This window comes from Loxodonta africana, chromosome 3 (genome assembly GCF_030014295.1).
Source record: "Loxodonta africana isolate mLoxAfr1 chromosome 3, mLoxAfr1.hap2, whole genome shotgun sequence".
NCBI classification, from domain to species: Eukaryota; Metazoa; Chordata; class Mammalia; order Proboscidea; family Elephantidae; genus Loxodonta; species Loxodonta africana.
In genome coordinates, this window is record NC_087344.1 from 51,401,340 (window position 1) to 51,420,781 (window position 19,442).

Consider the following 19,442-nt stretch of genomic DNA (forward strand, 5'->3'; position numbering starts at 1 on the left):
TCTTTTCGTGTTCTGCATGTCTCTGTATAGTCATGTGGGCGGTGTCCTGGGGTTCTTATGTGTGTTTGGGGGACGTTCACGCATAGCTCTGTGTATGAGTATATGCTTGTGTGCGTGTGTGTCTGGGGCAGGAAGCCCAGGCGCTGATGATGCCAGTCCAGGTTGCTGCAGCCTCAAGCCCTTCACACAGCCGAAGATCCCCTTCCTCTCTCCCTCTCCCGTCCCTCCGTTACTGCCCCCACAGCCTGCCCCCTGCCTCTGGCTCCACGCCCGGCGTGAGCTGGATTGTTGTGTCTGCAGCTCCAGCTTTGGCCTTGGGCCCAGCCACAGGGTCTGCGGGAGGAGGCCAGGAACAAAGACGGGCAGGAGCCAGAGTGGGGCCTGCCGGGCCCAGGAGAGGGCAGGGATGGGGCTGTGGGGAGCCTGGTGGGAGGGGAACCCCCTTGACCCACCCCATCTCCAAGATGACAACCCTGTCTTCCTGCCCTGTCCTCAGCCCCCAAGCTCCTTCACTCTCTGACCCCGTATGGTGGAGGGAACAACATCATCCCCTAAAACTCCAGAGCAGTGGGGTCAGGCTTCCTGCTCACCAGGGCTGCCCTTGTCAGCTGAGGTTACACATTGCAGCTTCTGGGCCTGCCTCTGGAGAGAGATTCAGGGGAGCAGGGCAAGGGCCCTGGAAACTTCATTTTATACCCGCCTCCCCAGGGCTGTTGGGAATACCCAGGTTTTGGTATCTCTGGACGAATTCAGTCTCCCCACTATACAGATGTGAAACAGGGCCAGAGAGCCGGAAGGGATAGGTCTAGATTACACAGCCCATTAGACTCAGGTAAAACTGGAAGATGCTCAGGGATTGTCAAGTCCATCATCCTGTGAACAGATGGGGAAACCGAGACCATGAGGTCACAGGCTGAGCCCAGGTCATACAGCGAGTGGTTGGAGCAGCCACTTCAGGGCCACTCCCTACTTTCTCCTAAGGGTCCTGAGGGATGAGGGGGGTTGTGAGGTAGGCTTGACAGCTGGGGCCTGAGCCCTCCCCAACCCACAGGAGAAGATCAGCAAGATGAAGGCCAACGAGGTGAAGCTGGAGAGTGACAAGCGGCGCCTGAAGGAGGTCCTAGACGCCTCTGAGAGCCGCACCATCAAGCTTGAGCTGCAGCGGCGCTCGCTCGAGGGGGAACTGCAGCGCAGTCGCCTGGGCCTGAGTGACCGTGAGGTCCAGGCCCAGGCCCTCCAGGATCGTGTAGACTCCCTGCAGAGACAGGTGGGCCCCTCCCCCACTCACAGCCACACATCTGCATGCCCTGTGCCAGGTGCTTTACAGGGAGTATATCAAACCCACAACGACCCTGTGAGGCAAGTAATACCATCATCCCCATTTCACAGATGGGCAGATGGAGGCTCAAAGAGGTGATGTCACTAGCCCAGGGTCACATAGCTAATTAGAGACAGAACGAGAATTAAAACTTGGGACTGTTTGACTACAGAATCTGCGCTCATGCAGGCTTGTGGGACAGGTTAGAGACATAGATTACACTCATTTCCCTTTTTGCCTTGGCTGCCAGGAAGTTTAGCTCTAACTTGAATGTCTAGTAAATCTGCTAACCATGCTGGGTCGCTCATCTAAGACAAGAACACAGAGACTTTCAGGGTTGTGGTGGCCACCCTTTCTCTCCAACAGCAGGGAGGAGAGGGGAATGAGGGCAGGGAGGAAGCCACTGGGTCTGAGACAACCAGGTTGATGGTGTTCCGGGCGAGGGTGGTCACCTGGCAGTGGGAATGGGGCCCAGGTTGCAGTAGGCTTAGCCAGTGAGTGCAAGCCAGAGCAGCGAGTATCAGTGATGAAGAGAGAGATGGGAAGGGCTTGGGTTGCGCACACCTGGTGAGGGTCACGGCAGGAGCAGAGCCACTTGACCATCCTGTCCTCCTGCCAGGTGGCAGACAGCGAGGTGAAGGCAGGGACCCTGCAGCTGACGGTGGAGCGGCTGAGCGGGGCCCTGGCCAAGGTGGAGGAGAGTGAGGGCGCCCTGCGGAACAAGGTGCAGGGCCTGACAGATACCCTGGCCCAGAACAGCGCAAGCCTCACCAACACCCAGGACAAGAACCTGCACCTGCAGAAGGCCCTGACGGCCTGTGAGCATGACCGTCAAGTGCTCCAGGTATGAGGGTTGTAGGGGCCCGTGGGGGTTGGCCCAGTGAGAGAGTCAGCCAATAAGAGCAGGCTGGAGGGGTCCTGGTAGAGGATCAGCCAGTGACAGCTGGTTCTTGGGGGAGCTCAATAAGAGTCAGCCAATAGAGGAGGCTCTGGGGGACAATAAGAGCAAGCCTAGGAGTACAGGCTTGGGGGACCCAGGTGCAGGGTTAATGTGGGAGAACTGGGGTCTGAGTGACCCCTTCCTTACCCAGATCAGTGGATAGGCTGTGGGCCAGGCTTGCAGTCTGGTTCACTCTCCAGGTGAGATGACTACCTGTTCTGTGGACTGCGTACCTGGCCTGGAGGTAGAGTAGAGAGACACCCTTTGCCTCAGGGCCCAGGCCAGCCTGGCACCATCAGCCCCCATTCCCCAGGAACGGCTGGAGGCCACCCGGCAGGCATTATCCGAGGCACGGAAGCAGAGCAGCTCCCTGGGCGAACAGGTGCAGACGATGCGGGGTGAGCAGGCTGACCTGGAGCTGCAGCGGACAGAGGCTGAGAGCCAGCTGCAACAGCTGCAGGAGGTAAGGGCCAGCATGGGCCCCCTCTCTCCCCAGGACTGGGGGACCCTGTAGATAGGGTAGGGACCTTCCCACCCATCTCAGCTTTATCCTCAAACCCAGGCCCAGCCTCCTGTGAAGAACCCCCATCATTCAGATGCTGAAACAGAGGCTCAGAGACGAGATGAGTTTGGCTTATGGTGACAGTTCTCTGCTGTGGGCCTCACAGTCACCCTGTGAGTGACTGGGCACAGCAGGCTGGCACCAGTATCTCCAAGCTTCACACGTACACGCTGAGACCCAGAGGGATTCGGACTTGCCTGGCTTCTGTTGCAGGTGCTGCGGCAGCGGCAGGAGGGGGAGGCTGTGGCCCTGCGCACAGTGCAGAAGCTGCGTGATGAGCGGCGGCTGCTGCAGGAGCGCCTGGGCAGCCTGCAATGCGCCCTAGCCCAGCTGGAGGCCGAGAAGCGGGAGGCAGAGCGCTCAGCCCTGCGGCTGGAGAAGGACAGAGCGGCCCTCAGGAGAATGCTGGACAAGGTGAGCCGCTGCTCCAGGACCCTCCCCTCACTTCCTCTGGGTCCTAGCCATGGCTTGTCCTGGCTGTGTGTCAACAGGGTCTGGAGGCCTGGAGTCCTAGTTGGTTCCTGGTCCTGCTGCCTCAATTGGCATTAGGTTATTTCACTGGGCACTAGAACCCCGAGCCCCCTCCCCAGGCCTCTGTCCTTCCCCAGGCACCCTGATCTCCTCTGGTCTCCCCACCTAGGTGGAGAGGGAGAAGCTTCGCAGCCACGAGGACACAGTGCGGCTGAGTGCAGAGAAAGGCCACTTGGACCGCACACTCTCGGGGGCTGAGCTGGAGCTGGCTGAGGCCCAGAGGCAGATCCAGCAGCTGGAGGTCTGGTCTCTGCCCCCCCAGCCCTCAACCCCAACCCCACCCCAGCTGAATACCAGGCAGCCCCAGGCAGAGCTGGTGGCTCAGCCAGCCCAGGGTCCTTAACCCTCATCACCAGAGCTAGGCCCTGGAGAGAGGGGTCCTCCCCAAGATGGAGAGAAAAGGGATGCTAAGGGCATGTTAGCATGTGAACCTGTGTTACGTATGTCGTGGTCATGTAATGGTATGAGTGTACATGTGTGTATTCTTGTGTGTATGGCATGGATGCTTGTGCACAATGGGGCATGTCTAACTGTTACGAATATATGTGTGTGCATGTGTTGGTGTACAGATGCCTGTTATGTATGTAGATGTATTTAGGAGTATTGGGTTTTTACACATATGCGTGCATCTGTGTGAATGTAAGTATTTGCATGTTTGGCATTGTGCCTCTGTGTATATGAACGTATTTGAATATGTCTGTGTGTGTGTGTGTGCGCGTGCCTGTGTGCATGTCTTGAGTGGGGATCACTGGGTACCCTGACCCAGGATTCACTGGCTTACCGAAGGGTCAGAGGTGCAGGGGACAAGCAAGGATCTTGCCTGCATCCCACCTGCACTGGCCTTGCCCCAAGGAGCCACACACACACACAGTGGGCCAGACCTCCTGATTAGTGCTCTCCCCTGCAGACCCAGATGGTGGTGATGGAGCAGAACCACAGCCCCACCCAGCTGGAGGCAGATGAGCAACAGCGGCTAGAGCTGCAGCAGGAGGTGGAGCGCCTGCGTGGTGCCCAGGTGCAGACAGAGCGCACCCTGGAGGCAAGGGAGCGTGCCCACCGCCAGAGGGTGCGTGGGCTGGAGGAGCAGGTACTCAGGCCTCCAGGGCTCCAGCCCCTCCCCAGGAGGTGGAGGACTCACCCCTTGGGGAGACTGGGCCAGGATGGAGATGGAGCTGGAGGAGGAAATGGCTAGCTGTGACCTCATGGGTATAAGCAGTTGAGACTCCCATAACTGAGAAGGTCCAGGGTCATCTATGCTGGTGACAAGCATGGCTGGACCCAAGTGCTCCAGTGATATCATTGGGGCTCAGGCCTTCTCTCCACGACTCTGCTCTCCTCTGGCTCCATGCCCAGGCAGGTGCTCTCCCCGGTGGCACAGATGGCCCCCAGGAGCTTCAGCCTCAGGTTATCCCATTAACCCAGAGAAGAGAACAGGCCATTTCCTGAGAGCACCAGCAAAAGTCCCAGGGATGATCCCCATTGGCCAGCTTAGGTCACTTGTCTTTTCCTGGTCATCCCTGAACCAATCATGTCTGCAAGGGTGCTCTGATAGGCCGGGTTTGAGTCACATGTATACTCCTGCAGCCTGGGCTAGGCCCACCCAAATGTTGATGGAGACCGAGAATGGGGTTGGGGTGGCCCTCCAAAGGGATGCTGAGCAGTCAGAAGACACTTGTCTGCTACATGGAGCAAAATGAGACCAGATCTTTTCTGAAATAGGGGGCATCGGGTCCCTTCTGAGGCCCCATCTGCAGCTGAGGGGCCCTTCACTAGTCACTTGCCTCCCTCTGACATCAGGCAGGGGACCTGGGCTGATCCTACCTTCCCTGTCTTCCCCAGGTGTCCACACTGAAGGGGCAGTTGCAGCAGGAGCTTCGAAGGAGCTCAGCACCCTTTTCCCCACCCTCTGGTCCCTTGGGGAAATAAGCCCCTTCCTGGGGACCCTGGAGAACAGCCCTGTGGCCAGGTAGAAGAGGGACTTCCTTTCCAGCACAAGGCCAACAGGGCCTGGCTGACAGGGCCCCCAGAGCCTGTCCCAGGGTGAGGAGGAGCTGGCTGGCAGCAGTGAGAGGTGGGGGCTCCAGCTCCAGGCCAGACCAGCAGCGGCTTCCCGGCAGTGACTACCCAGCATCACTTGGGATCCCGCCTGTGGGCCCCACCTCAATTCACCCTCCCCACCCCCTCAGTGAGCCAGTCTAGATTGTAGGAGGCCCTCGTTGAGGGTGACTGAGCCAGAGCCAGGGGTGGGGGAGACCTCTGTCTCTGGCCAGCCCTGGAGCATGGGCTTATGGGAAAAAGGAGGAGTACCCAGGCCCTGCCTCCAGCTTCCCAGAGATCTCTCCTCCTTAGTTTAGAGTGTTTGTCAGGAAACTCATCAGAGAGCACAGTCCCTGTATTTTTATACCTTTTTACAATGTTCATTGTTCAGAACCGTTGTGTTTTTGTAACAAGAAGACCCCATTTTCTACAAAAGGTTTATACAGACATGTCTCTTTACTGTACTACTAACAGGCCTCCTCCAGCTGGGAGGCGGGGGAGGGGAAACGGACAGGGCCTGGGCAAGAGGAATGGGACCTCCTGGGGAGGGGGTGCAGGGGGACAGGGGAGCAGAGAGGCCTGTGTGGAGGGGTAAGAAACTTTCCCAATCTCACAAGATGTCAGGTGGCAAGGCCACCCACCCCCCTTTGATGGGGCACTTGAGCCTTGGAGCTGTAGCAGCTCAGCTCTTTCTACCAAAGCGTTCTCATGCCTTTCCCTGGCCCCTCTTCACGGTGGGGTCCACCCTCTGGGCAGTGACAGGCCCTTCAGGCCTCAGGTCATACAAGTGCAGGCTTGGGAGTAAACACCCCTGGCCCTGCTGAGTGATCCTGGGCAACGCTGCTTAGCCTTTCCAAGCCTCAGCTTGTTCATCTGTAAAATGGGAACCTACCTGACAGGGAAGGAGCCTTGGTGGCATAGTGGTTAAGTGCTCAGCTGCTAAGCAAAAGTTTGGTGATTTGAACCCACCAGCTGTTCTTCGGGAGAAAGATGTGGCAGTCTGCTTCTATAAAGATTTATAGCTTTGGAAACCCTATGGGGCAATTCTACTCTGTCCTATAGGGTCATTATGAGTGGACAGCACACCCCAACAGCAACACCTCACAGAGTGGTTATGAGGAAGTACCCACAGGAGGTACCCAATAAACGTTTTCAAAGGGAAATTAGGCTTAGAGTCCAACAGAGTCAGGTTCTTACCCAGCTCTGCCGCTTAGTGCTTTGGAACCCCTGGGCAGGTTACGTAATGCTTCTGGGCTTAGTGTCCTTGTCTGTAAGCTTGCTGGGTGCCCTCGAGTCTATACTGACTCATAGTAACCCACATGACAGAGTAGAACCACCCCATAGAGCTTTTTTGGCTGTAATCTTTATGGAAGCAGATTGGCAGGTCTTTCTCCCAGGGAACCACTGGCGAGGCTTGAACCGCTGACCTGTCGGTTTGTAGTCTGGCACTTAATCATGGTGCCACATAGAGCTGTTCAGAATGCTCAGTAGGACTGTGTGAGGGTACCCATTCAGAGCCGGTCAGAGGGAAATGCTGTAACAGCTCACCTGCCTCTGCCCTTGAAACCGCCCCGGCCTTCTCCCCCGCTCCTGCCAAGAAGCCCTTGGTCTCAAGAGTCCACCTACCCTGACCTCCTGCCTTACACCACCCCACATATACCCAGAAGCTTCCCCATAAGCACCGCCCATCTTGGCTCACACCCCCTGGGGATGGGGGACTCCTGCCCTCCCCCAGCAGCCCTGACAGTGAGAAAGCTGTAGCCTTGAACCTTCTATGCCCCAGGCAACTCGCCCCTGCAACACAGGCACGCGTGCATCCTGAGGGACAGTTGTTGGGGCCCATCCTTCTGGGCAGGTCAGAGCTGAAGCGGGTGGGTGAGGAGGCAGGATGGGGACTGCACAATCAAGGCCACTGCGCACCTGAACTGCCCCTTCTTCCCTGGGGGCCGGGTGGCCTCTCAATGGGGACAGGCAGCGTTGGAGGCACGTGGCCGCCGCCTCTGCTTGCAACTGAAAAAGTGACTCTGAATCTTTTGTAAAAACTTGTTTTTAATTTTGTATAAAACAAAGGTGGTTCATGCCCAGGGGGCTATAGGAAATCCAAGCAGACCAGCTGGGGCGGGGGGCACATAGCCTACCTCATGGAACTCTGGGGGGTCTGTCCTCAGAGGGACCAAGAAGGCACATCAAGGCCCGCGTCCCACAAAGAGAGGCCTGGGGTGCCCCCCACCCAGGAGGCAGAAACTAGGCAGTGGGGAGCCTCCATTCTGCCCCATGGGTGGCCACAGGTTGGAGGAGGGGCCAGAGGCCCAACCTCCCACAAGCCCCAGGGCCATAGTCCACTAACGTTTACTTACAGAATAAAGGGAATGTCGGGAAAGGGAGAAAGGCACTAGGTCAGGCCTGAGGGCCCGTGGATCCGAGAAGGGTCCTGGGCACAGGTGCCAGCTCCACCCTAACAGCCTCCGCAGCTCCTAGCGCAGGAGGCCGCCACAGACTGGCACAGGCCACTGCTGGCCATCACGCCACACTTGGAGAACTTGTCGCGACACAGGTCAGCTATTGGAGGTCAAGAAGGAGGTGCGGATCAGGGCGAGGCTGGGCGATGGGAACTGCTCCCCTCCCCTACCCTGGTGATGGGTGGATGTTCTGAGAGTGAAAAGTAGATGGTACTGGAGCTCAGGAGCCCCAGGAAGTGGATAGCTGGACAGCTAACAAAATGGGCATGGGGGCAGGGGGCGGCCCGGGCGTGGGGGCCTTCCTACCTCGGAGGAGCTCCTCGTGGGCACATACCGTGCGGACACAGATCTCCTTGTTGATGATGTACATGCGGCGGAGGCTGGGGGGATGGGCCAGGGAGCTCTTAGCCCCACCCCCACTGGGAGAGCCAGCCAGACCCTGGCACTGGAGCCCAGGAGTCCTGTCCCCCAGGCCTGGGCTCAACCAGAGTGAAGCTCAACTGCCAAACTCCCACCTTGGCTGGCCGGAGTCCACAGGTCTCCCACCACCCTCCAGCAGGCGCTGGCCTGTGCTCACCTGTAGAAACAGACCTCGTGGAGACACTGTTTGCAGGGCTTGTGGATGGAGTAAAGGCGGGTGCACGGGTACTGCTCCTCGCGGCAGTCTGAGTGACATGTGGGGATCAGACTAGGGGCTGCAGCCTGGGGTCCAGAGTGGGGGAAGGCTCTGGGGGTTAGCCCCCAGCCTTGCACAGCACGAGACTGGCAGAGTCTGGGTACCCCTCTTCACCCTCAGGCCACCCAGTCCAAATACACCCACGTCCATGCCAGCACCGTGGGACCCTCCTGGGCTGCCCCATTTTATGCAATATATTTATACAGATACAAACTCACAACCACACTTAACACACCTAAGTTCAAACACAAACTTACACCCACAAAGACACAGTTAGAAAAGTCCCTACCAACCTCATGGCATATTCATTTACACACTCAAAGGCCCAAACACACAGTAACACACACATGCAGACACACACACAGACACAGACACTCCTGCAGGCTCTTGGCCGGGACAGCACGTGGGGCACCAGCTCAGCCGGCCTGGGCTTCCTGCCCCCGCCTTGCCTCGCCACGTGCACCACTCAGTCCATCTGGCTGGCAGGAAGCCCCCAGCACACTCCCTGCCCCTCCCTTGTCTTTGGATAAGGGGCCCTTCCTAAGGCTGCAGCCAACTCAGCCTCCGGCCAGACACGGGGGGCAGGGTGGGATCTCCCAGAGCGCCTTGGGGGGCTGGAGTTGCCAGCCTAAAGCCGGTGGGCGGGGTGGGGAGGGGGGGCTGCTGCCACCAGCAGCCTACACTGTCTACCCAGCAACAGCAAAAGGCCTGGCTCTCTCTGTCCTACTACCACCCCCCAGCTACCCCAACTTCTGGGCCATGCTGCCCTTTCTCCACTGTCAAGGAAACCTCTTACCGAGAGGCCCAGGCTCCGTGGGCTCTGTTTCTGGATGTCCTGGTTCTGGTGTTAGGAGAGGGGGAGACAAGAGTAATTGGTAGGGGTCTACTCAGGGCAGGGTGGGGCTCTTGGGCCTGTGGTGGGAAGTCTTGGTGGGGTTACCACTCCCAGCCCAGGCACAGACCCCACTTCCAGGAGTTCTGACTTGAAAGGGATTAGGGGAGGGGTGTGAGCAGGGATTTGTGGCCTACCTGAGGTGGGGGCTGGGATGACTTCCTGTTGGACCTGCTGCTGGGATTGGAACTGGAACTGCTCCTCGGGGGGCCGAGGAGTCACCTCTACAACAAGGGGATGATAAAGGCTCTGCCCCCTCCTTCCCTAGGATCCCGTGGGTATCCCCACCCCAGCTGCCCCAGCCCTTTACCTTGATAGTCATAGTAGTCTGGGGGGTCTGAAAGCAAAGATGAAGGTGGAATTGGCGGGAGGGGTCAGGCTGGCTCCAGGGACAAACAAAGTCACAACTGAGCCAGTGACCACCCCCAGAGATTTCCATTACCACCACACCCCCACCACCTCCCTGGCTGACCAGGGGACCCAGGCCTTGATGACATGGCCACTGGGGGAGGCCTGGGGCAGGCATGGTGGCCCTTACCGATCTGGTCACTGTAGTGGGTGTACTGGACATGGTCAGGGAACGGAGGCAGGGGGTCCAGGTCATATTGGCCCTGAGCCAGCAGGCCTGCTGTGAGAAGCAAAGCATGTGGGGGAAGGGCAATAGGGGCCCCAACGGGTTTCCAGGGAGGGCAGGCAGGGCCAGGGTCCCAAGGGCAGGCCTGTGAGAGTGAGAATCTTAAAACCAGATGCTCAGGCCCACAAGATCCAAACTCCTTCCTTGCCTGTGAAGGCCCTTACATGCCCTGGTCTCATGTCACCTCCCTGACCTCACCCTACCACTCTCCCCACTCTAGCCTCCTGGCTGCTCCTGGAACTTGCCATGCCCCTGCCTGCCTCAGACCTTTGTACTTGACTCCCCATGGGCCTGCAAGACTTGAGCAGCTTCTCTTTCAGGTCTCAATGAAATCTGCTGAGAGGCCACACTGGCCCACCTGCCCTCTCCATCACGGCACTCAGAACAAGCTGAAATGTATCACATCTACTTATTTTATATCTGCCACCCTTCCCTGGACTGGAGCCCTGCTTGTGCAGTAGTTAAGAGCTCAGGCTGCTAACCAAAAGGTGAGCAGTTCGAATCCACAAGCCGCTCCTTGGAAACCCTAAGGAACAGTTCTACTCTGTCCTATAGGGTTGCTATGAGTTGGAATCCACTGGACAGCAATTGGTTTTCCCCCAGACTGGTGGCTTCAATGAGGGCAGGGCCTGGTTCACTGCTATATCCCTAGGGCCTAGCCTAGCCTAGCGCCTGGCACATATGAAACCAAAAAACCAAACCCATTGCCATCAAGTCGATTCCGACTATAGGACAGAGTAGAGCTTCCCCATAGACTTTCCAAGGAGCGCCTGGTGGATCTGAACTGCCGACCTTTCGGATAGCAGTCATAGCACTTAACCACTACATCCCTAGGACCTGGCACATATAAAACCAAAAAACCAAACCACTGCCGTTGAGTCGGACTCATATCAACCCTACAGGACAGAGTAGAACTGCCCCATAGGGTTTCCAAGGAGTGCCTGGTGCATTTGAACTGCTGACCTTTTGGTTAGCAGCTGTGGCACTTAACCACTACGCCACCCAGGTTTCCATATAGGAGCTCCATAGATATCCATTGAATGAATGAGTGAAATGAAGGTTAGAACTGGCAGGGCACTGGTAATCCCCGCTAACCTATTGTTTGACCAACAGGGATTCCCTCCCACCAAGGTCAAGATCGTATAGGGTAGTTGGCCCCCAAATGGGTCTAGAACCTAGGCCTTCCAACTCCCTGCCTTGGATGCCCCCTACCACTGCACATTGGCTTCCAGGAGGCTCAGTAATAGAAGCATGGATTTCAGGTACCTGGGCACCTGCCTATTCTCTCCTGAACCTTGCCTGCCTGTTGCTGTGGAGGGCTGTGGAGGAGAAGGCCCTGGGGCACCTGGCCAGTCCAGTCTGGGGTCCTGGCAGGAAAGGAGGTCTGGAAGAAGGGCAGCTGAGGACTGGCTATAGGTCACAGGGAAGGCTACTGTGAGCTCCCCACCACCGGCCTCATTCCCACCCCATAAAGGGGAGCTGCCCCCAGCCCTGGGGCCACTTACCAGGCAGGACTAGCAGGAAGAGGTAGGCAACTCTCATGGTCACAGAGTAAGGTGGGCTGGGATGGCGTCAGAGCGCTGTGGTGGGAGGAGAGGAGGGGGAGGGCTGCACCCCAGGCCTGTGCAGAACCCACCTCTGGTCCCCTGAATTCAGCCTGGAGATGGGCAGCTGGGAATAGAAGCCAGCCATCTGGAGGGTTGGGGAACCACTTCAAGGATGATCCTGGTGCTCAAGTCACAAGGGACAAGGCCTCCAACCTGGCAAGGGTGCTGATCTTGAGCAACTAACTGACCCCTCCCTCCCCTACTCACTCAGGGGACATATCTAATCCTTACCAACCCTGACCCTACTTTGCTCACCCCACCTAAGCCAACCCTCTGGCCTAGCACCTCTCCAGGCGTCTAATGCACTGACCATGTGAATCTCTGACCCCCGTCTTGTCCTCGGGACCCCAGCCCTGGCCTGGCCTTAGCAGCTCTGCCAACCCCACCACCTGCTCCCAATTAGCCCCTGGGCCCCTGAGCTTAGCAGGAAACCACATGCACACCAGCCTAGGGGGCCTCTTGAGCAGCCAGGCTGGGCAAGGCTCCCAGCCCCTAGAAGACTCCTCTCCTGCCAGACCTCCTGGCCTCCCAAGACCTGGCTGTCTTCAATGCCAATGCGGGCTCACAAAACTGAGGTCTATTTGTCTGCAGCAGCGGGAAGCCCTTAGGGTGGAGTCTAAAGAGGACTTCTCTCAGTCCTAGAATAGCAGCACTGGAGGGGACCATGATGTCACCCAGCCCAGAGGTTCTCTGAACCCCCTGATATTATATGGCAACTGTTATGTGTGTATGTGTGTGATTTTTTGGAGAGAGACCATTGGTCCATAGCTTTCACCAGGTTCTTCAAGAACTCCTGGTCTAGTCCAGCCTCCAATCTTTGGCTACAGAGAACCTGGCTGAATCTCAAGGTCCCCATGTTCAGTCCTAGCTCAATGAAGAGCAACCTCAAGACTGTCAGCCTTCTGCCTGGAGGGCTGTGAGGACAGAGTCCACGTGGCTCTCCATTTCAGGAGGGCCCCCTTTGCCACAACATAGTAAGTTCTAGCTGGAAACCCTAACTTTGCTTTATTTCCCCCCTGGGAATCCAGGGACGGTGTAGGAAGGGGCAGAATCATGGGCATGTTTCCCTTTTTCCTCCCAATCCTGAGTTTTCTCTGACCCCCTACCCCTACCCTTACCCATCTTATCCAACAGCTCACTCCCTTCCTGGTTCCCTGGGTTGTGCAAACAGTTAACATGTTTGGCTGCTAACCACAAAGCTGGAGGTTCAAGTCCACCCAGAGGCATTTCGGAAGAAAGGCGAGGTGTTCTACTTCTGAAAAATCTGCCATGGAAAACCCTATGGAACACAGTTCTACTTCTGATACACATGGAGTCGCAAGAGTGGCAGTGGACTGGTTATAGTCTGATGAGGTGGGTGGGGGAGGGCAGGGGTATAAGACTACTGCCCGGAGCTGCCCAAAAGCCAGGGCCATCTGGCTCCCCACTTCCCCATTCTGAGAACCCTTGGCTTCCTCACCATATGGAGGCTGTGATTCCTGGAGCTTCTTCTCTGCACCCTCTCCCCCCATGCCTCGCTCCCCACCCGCAGGCTGGTGGCAGAGCTGGGAGCCAGGCCAGTTGGAGCAGTTACCACTCAAGGGGAGGCCCCCAGCTGGGGCCTGAAGGGGCTTCAGGAGTCTGGAAGTCCTGTCTGCCTCCAAAGCCCCTCCTAGTGCCTCCAGGCCCCCTGCATAGAGTCTTCTGCTCCAGAAGGACTGAGACCCTGGCCCAGGCTTAGTGGGGGAGGGGCCCCCAGGGCAAGGGGTGGAGGTCATAAAGAGGAGAGTCAGGGTGGGAGTAATGGATCCTTCCCAGGGGACCTCCAAGCCCTTCCAGATCTCGCAGTTTTAGGGGTGCGGAGGTCAGGACCTGTCCCGGAGGGTGCCCTTTCTCCCTCTGACCCGCTTCCACAGCAACGGGGCCGACTCGGAGCTCCCTGCCCCCACGCTCGCTGGGCCGGCGCAGGGCTCTGGCTGCTCCAGAGGCCGGGCCGGGGCCCCGCTGGAGGAAACCAGATGTTGCACCGCCGCACAGCTGGGAGCAATCAGCCACGGAAACTCGCCCAGGCGCGCTCCCCGTCTCTGATCTCTCTTTGTCTCTCTGCGTCTCTGTCCCCGCCGCTCCCACCGGGCGGCTGCCCCCCACCACCCTCACATTCCACCCTCCCGGGGAGAACAAAAGCCGTCCATTCCCCGACGCCCCACTTCTGGCTCCCCTCAAACTCGGGTTCCCGTCCTCCCACCTTGCGCCCTTCCCTCAGAGCGACCCTAAGCTTTCCAAGTGCCCTCTTAGCACCCGCTCAGATGGCCCCGGGCTCAGGGCCCCAGTAGCCAGCCCCCAGGATCAGGGGTCCGGGCCCCCTCGCCCCTGGAGGCCCTCCGACGCCCCCGCCCGCGACCTGGGCCCCCGGCGCCCCTCGCCCGGTAGGCCGCCAGGCCCGTGCCTACCTGTCCCGTTGACTCTGTCGCCCGCTCCGCGTCCGCCCGCCGGAACCGCCCCTTTGCCCGCTCCGAGCCCCCCTCTGGGCCCCCGACGGGCCGGCGCCCGCCCTCCAGCCCCGCATCCTCTGGGTCCTAACGCGAGCGTGTCACCCAGGCCGCCACGCCGCGCCCTCGGGTCCTTCACCCTCCTCTGAAGGGGGCCCTTGTGGGAGGAGGCGCCCGCAGAGCCATGCTCACATCTGGCCAGCACTTTACACTGTGCAAAACGCTTCTCCTCATCACATCTGGTCCTCAGCCGAGGTGAACTGGGTTATGTTCCTCCATTTTACAGAGGAGGAAACCAAAATCAAAAGGTGATTTACCCAAGGCCCCTGAGCTATAAAGTCCTGCTCCCCTGTGGCTTTCCCAGCTCCCAGGACGCCTGGATGTCCTCCTGCCTCTGTGGCTGTGCCTTCTGGGTCTCCGTAGCCGCTCCTCTTCCTGCACCTCCCGTGCCCTCAGCTGGCTTCCATTACCAGCGTTCCTTTCAGCCCTGGCCAGGCCCACATATCCCAGGGGCTACCAGGCCTGGCTAATCCGGTGTCCCCAAGGCACCTCAGATTCAACAACGATCCAAGCCTAAATTCACAACCTCCCATGCTCCCTCAAACCTGGCCCTCACCTGTGTCCCCAGTCCAGGTAGTGACCCTACCATCCTTCTGTTACCCAGGCATCCTCCCCTCTGTCCCTCAGCCTCTGCATTCTATCTGGCACTAGCCACTGACTTACTGCCCAATGGTCTCTCCAGTCTGTCCACTGCCCTCACCCAAGTGATGATGTGAACCACCATCATCCCTTGCCTGGATTCCGAAACAGTGTCCAGTCTGGGCCTTCCCGCAGGGACCCTTCAGCCCGATTCATCCTAGCAAGCTAGAGTGACATTTCTCAAATGCAAATCAGACTATGGCCTTCTCAAAGCCTTTGGCTAGTTTCCCATGTGTCTTAGTTATCTAGTGTAGCTGTAACAGAAATACCGCAAGTGCATGGCTTTAACAAACAAATTAATTTTCTCACAGTTCAGGAGGCTGTTGTTGTTAGGTGCTGTTGAGTCGGTTCTGACTCATAGCGACCCTATGTACAATAGAACAACAACGCCCAGTCCTATGCCATGCTCACAATCGTTATGCTTGAGCCCATTGTTGCAGCCACTGTGTCAATCCATCTCTTTGAGGGTCTTCCTTTTTTTCACTGACCCTCTACTTTACCAAGCATGATGTCCTTCCTCCAGGGGCTGGTCCCTCCTGATAACATGCCCCAAGTATGTGAGACGTAGTCTCACCATCCTTGCTTCTAAGGAGCATTCTGGTTGTACATTTTTCAAAACAGATTTGTTCCTTCTTTTGGCAGTCCATGTATATATCCAATATTCTTCACCAACAGCACAAATCAAAGGCGTCAATTCTTCTTTGGTCTTCCTTGTTCATTGTCCAACTTTCCTATGCATATGAGATGATTGAAAACACCATGACTTGGGTCAGGTATACCTTAGTCTTCAAGGTGACATTTTTGCTTTTTAACACTTTAAAGAGGTCTTTTGCAGCAGATTTGCTCAATGCAATGCATCTTTGGATCTCCTGACTGCTGCTCCCATGGGTGTTGATTGTGGATCCAAGGAAAACGAAATCCTTGACAACTTCAATCTTTTCTCCGTTTATCGTGATGTTGCTTATTGGTCCAGTGGTGAGGATTTTTGTTTTATGTTGAGCTGTAATCCATACTGGAGGCTGTGGTCTTCGATCTTCATCCATAAGTGCTTCAAGTCCTCTTCACTTTCAGCATCCAAGGTTGTGTCATCTGCATATCGCAGGTTGTTAGTGAGTCTTGCCCCAGTCCTGATGCCCTGTTCTTCATATAATTCAGTTTCTTGGATTATTTGCTCAGCATACAGGTTGAACAGGTATGGTGAAAAGATACAACCCTGACGCACACCTTTCCTGACCTTAAACCATGCAGCATCCCCTTATTCTGTTCAAATGACTGCCTCTTGTTCTTTGTACAGGTTCCTCCTCAGCACAGTTGAGTGTTCTGGAATTCCCATTCTTCACATTGTTAGTCATAATTTGTTATGATCCATACATTCAAATGCCTTTGCATAGTCAATAAAACATCTTTCTGGTATTCTCTGCTTTCAGCCAGAATCCATCTGACGTCAGCAATGATATCCCTCATTCCACGTCCTCTTCTGAATCTGGCCTGAATTTCTGGCAGTTCCCTGTTGATGTACTGCTGCAACTGCTTTTGAATGATCTTCAGCAAAATTTTACTTGTGTGTGATATTAATGGTATTGTTCAATAATTTCCGCATTCGGCGGGATCACCTTTTTTGAAAACAGGCATAAATATGCATCTCTTCCAGCTAGTTGGCCAGGTAGCTGTCTTCCAATTTTCTTGGCATAGATGAGCGAGCATGTCCAGCACTGCATCCGTTTGTTGAAACATCTCAGTTGGTATTCCATCGATTCATGGAGCCTTGTTTTTCAACAATGCCTTCAATGCAGCTTGGACCTCTTCCTTTAGTACCATCAGTTCCTGATCATATGCTACCTCCTAATATGGTTGAACGTCAACCAATTCTTTTTGGTATAGGGACTCGGTATTCCTTCCAATTTTTTTTGATGCTTCCTGAGTCGTTTAATATTTTCCCTGTAGAATCCTTCAGTATTGTAACTTGAGGCTTGAATTTTTTCTTCAGTTATTTTAGCTTGAGAAACGCTGAGTGTGTTCTTCCCTTTTGGTTTTCTGTCTCTAAGTCTTTGCACATGTCATTATAATACTTTCTTTTGTCTTCTTGAGCCCCCCTTTGAAATCTTCTGTTCGGCTCTTTTACTTCATCATTCCTTCCTTTCACTTTAGCTATTTGATGTTCAAGGGCAAGTTTCAGAGTCTCTTCAAACATCCATTTTGGTCTTTTCTGTCTTTTTAATGCCTTTTTTGAGGAGGCTAGAAGTCCGAATTCAGAACTTTGGCTCTAGGGAAAGGCTTTCTCTCTTTGTCGGCTCTGGAAGAAGGTCCTTGTCTTTTCAGCTTCTGCTTTCTGGTTCCCGGGAGATGTCCACGTGGCTTGTTCTGCTCACTTGTTCACTTGTTTAATCTGTTTTATATCTCAGAAGAGACTGACTCAATGCACACCCTACACTAATCCTGCCTAATTAACATAACAAAGATAACCCATTCCCAAATGGGATTACAATCACAGGCATAGAGGTTAGGATTTACAATTGATTTAGAAAATAATACTGGAATTATTATTGCCTGTTCTTGAGCATAGAGAATGTGACCCAGCTGAAGCTGGGCTCACAAAGACTCACAAGGACACATCAACTGGGCCCTGAAATAAAGACAATAGATGGGACGATCTTAGAAATTATCCTTTAGGGAATAAAAATATTTTTAGGGAACTTTTCACATAAGCCAAACAGGACATAAAAGACTTCTCACTCCTATCTTTTTCTATTAACATTTAGTGAATAGAAGTTTGTTAGACCAATGAAGACCCTCCTGTCGGGTTACTGAAATCTACATCAATGATTGTGAAGAAAGGCAATTCGAAATATAAGACCACAGTTTCTAGCCAATCTGTGAAAAGGTGAAGCTTTCACTCATTTTTGTGATGTTAATATATACTGATGAATAAAGCCCAGACCCAGTTCCATGAATATGTGACCCCAAATACTCCCCAGCATGTTTATTCCTATTTCAAAATGAGCAACTGAGAGCTCTACATAACTAATGCCATGATGAACCTGTAAGTTCTTCCCCTTGCTCTGCCTGCCTCCTCCTTCACACACCTCTGTTAATGACTTTGTTTTGACCAAATGTTAATGACTTTGTTCTTTGTTTTAAACTGATGCAAATAACCTTTTGTTATGTCCGACCACCTGTGGCCTACAACCCAGGTATCTGATATGAATACCTTTAGCCTAATAAAGAAATGTCTGGCAGGGGACTACAAAGACACTTGTAACCCTTGTCCTTGTAAGATGCTATATAAGCTGTAATGTAAAATTGCTCTTTGGGATTCCATAGAGACAGCCTGTGTTGCTGTTGGGTCCCTGGTGATGTATAACCAAACACACTGTCGACGACAGAGTAGAACTGCCACGTAGTTTCCAAGAAGCTCCTTGCGGATTCGAACTGCTGACCTTTTTGATTAGCAGCCATAGCACTTAACCATTACGCCACCAGGGTTTCCCAGTGATGTCTACATCTCCTTAATAAACTTTCTCACTCTTTCTTACTTGGAGTATGTTTCATTGGCTCGACTGCTCCAGGCCATGGACCCTAATCAGGTAACAATTCTGTGACCTTCCTCGGATTCAGGCAGCTCTGGCAGCATGCTTGTCTGCTTCCCACTTTTGTCTTTTTGAATATATGCCAAATAAAAACTTTCTTTTTGCTTTACTAAACCTTGTGATTTTTTCCCCTATAACACAACACATGTTTTTGGGGGACACAATTCAATCCACAACACCATGGCACCCAGAATCAAAGGCTGAACTCCCCTGTGCCCCCTAAGAATCCTACTCCTCATCGTGGTCTAGCCCTGCCCCCTCATTCTCTTCCTGGTCCCGCTCAAGTCACAATGACCTTTTGGTGGTCTCTCATACACCCCCTTCCTGTATTGGGGAAAAGTTACTAAAAACTAAATCTACTACCAACCCAGAACACCTCTCCACAAAAATAGAAAAGAAAGAAAAATTTTATTGTTGAATAAGCTTAAACCAGAATGTGATGCAAAGACAGAAAGGAATCTTATCCTTTATATAGCTGAGTGGAACAACCCATTACATTCATGTTTAAGGGTAAATTTCTGAATTTACCAAAGACACTAGGTAAATATGAGCCCAAGAGACAGAAACGCCCACATAAACTGGAGACTCCATCAGCCTGAGACCAGAAGAACTAGATGGTACCCGGCTACCACCGATCACTGCCCTGACAGGGAACACAACAGAGAATCCGTGATGGAGCAGAACAGTGGGATGCAGACCTCAAATTCTCATAAAAAGACCAGGCTTAATGGTCTAACTGAGACTGGAGGGACCTGAGAGGTCATGGCCGCTGGATCCTCTGTTAGCCCAAGACTGGAACCATTTCCAAAGCCAACTCTACAGACAGGGATAGACTGGACTCTAAGAAATTGATACTGGTGAGGAGTGAGCTTCTTGGGTCAAGTAGACACATGAGACTCTGTTGGCAGCTCCTCTCTAGGCGAGATGAGAATAGGAGTTGGTTGAATGGACACAGGGAATACAGGGTGGAGAGGAGGGGGTGTGCTGTCACATTAGGGTGAGAGCAAGTAGGGTTACATAAACCAAAAAACC

At 54.6% G+C, this 19,442-nt stretch overlaps 2 protein-coding genes across 6 annotated transcripts in view; one reads left to right on the forward strand and one right to left on the reverse strand.

The window, feature by feature from the left end:
* The window catches only part of CROCC (ciliary rootlet coiled-coil, rootletin), a 46,042-nt gene extending 38,960 nt beyond the window's left edge, over nt 1-7,082 (forward strand). The window contains exons 31-37 of one of the 3 annotated variants that reach the window (XM_064281357.1): nt 1,052-1,267; nt 1,938-2,162; nt 2,572-2,721; nt 3,034-3,234; nt 3,461-3,592; nt 4,259-4,438; nt 5,191-7,079. In XM_064281357.1, coding sequence (XP_064137427.1) covers nt 1,052-1,267; nt 1,938-2,162; nt 2,572-2,721; nt 3,034-3,234; nt 3,461-3,592; nt 4,259-4,438; nt 5,191-5,277 — 1,191 coding nt within the window. In that variant the 3' untranslated portion in view covers nt 5,278-7,079. Of the gene's footprint in view, nt 1-1,051; nt 1,268-1,937; nt 2,163-2,571; nt 2,722-3,033; nt 3,235-3,460; nt 3,593-4,258; nt 4,439-5,190 lie in introns of all 3 variants that reach the window. The other 2 variants (XM_064281356.1, XM_064281355.1) reach the window with 2 other exon arrangements.
* Nucleotides 7,083-7,419: 337 nt separating this feature from the next.
* On the reverse strand, nt 7,420-14,151 carry MFAP2 (microfibril associated protein 2). Of its 3 annotated transcripts, none has more exons than XM_064281360.1 (9): nt 14,086-14,151; nt 11,555-11,629; nt 9,954-10,040; nt 9,726-9,752; nt 9,553-9,639; nt 9,320-9,364; nt 8,425-8,512; nt 8,154-8,227; nt 7,420-7,947 (listed from the first exon to the last, which is right to left on the reverse strand). In XM_064281360.1, exons 2-9 carry the CDS (start codon nt 11,589-11,591, stop codon nt 7,844-7,846), a joined length of 549 nt encoding a protein of 182 aa, XP_064137430.1. In that variant the 5' UTR covers nt 11,592-11,629; nt 14,086-14,151; the 3' UTR covers nt 7,420-7,843. The 3 variants fall into 3 exon arrangements, with proteins under 3 accessions (XP_064137430.1, XP_064137428.1, XP_064137429.1); XM_064281358.1 differs by having other exon boundaries at nt 9,954-10,043; XM_064281359.1 differs by lacking the exon at nt 14,086-14,151 and having other exon boundaries at nt 9,954-10,043; nt 11,555-12,054.
* Between the last annotated feature and the right edge of the window lie 5,291 nt (nt 14,152-19,442).

Excerpts from the sequence above, each read along its gene's own strand:
- MFAP2 (XM_064281358.1), bottom strand. The coding sequence starts at position 11,591 with ATGAGAGTTGCCTACCTCTTCCTGCTAGTCCTGCCTG. Across the intron at positions 9,640-9,725 it reads AGACTACTATGACTATCAAG|AGGTGACTCCTCGGCCCCCC; the intron begins GTAAAGGGCTGG and ends CCCTTGTTGTAG. Across the intron at positions 9,365-9,552 it reads CATCCCAGCCCCCACCTCAG|AACCAGGACATCCAGAAACA; the intron begins GTAGGCCACAAA and ends TCCTAACACCAG.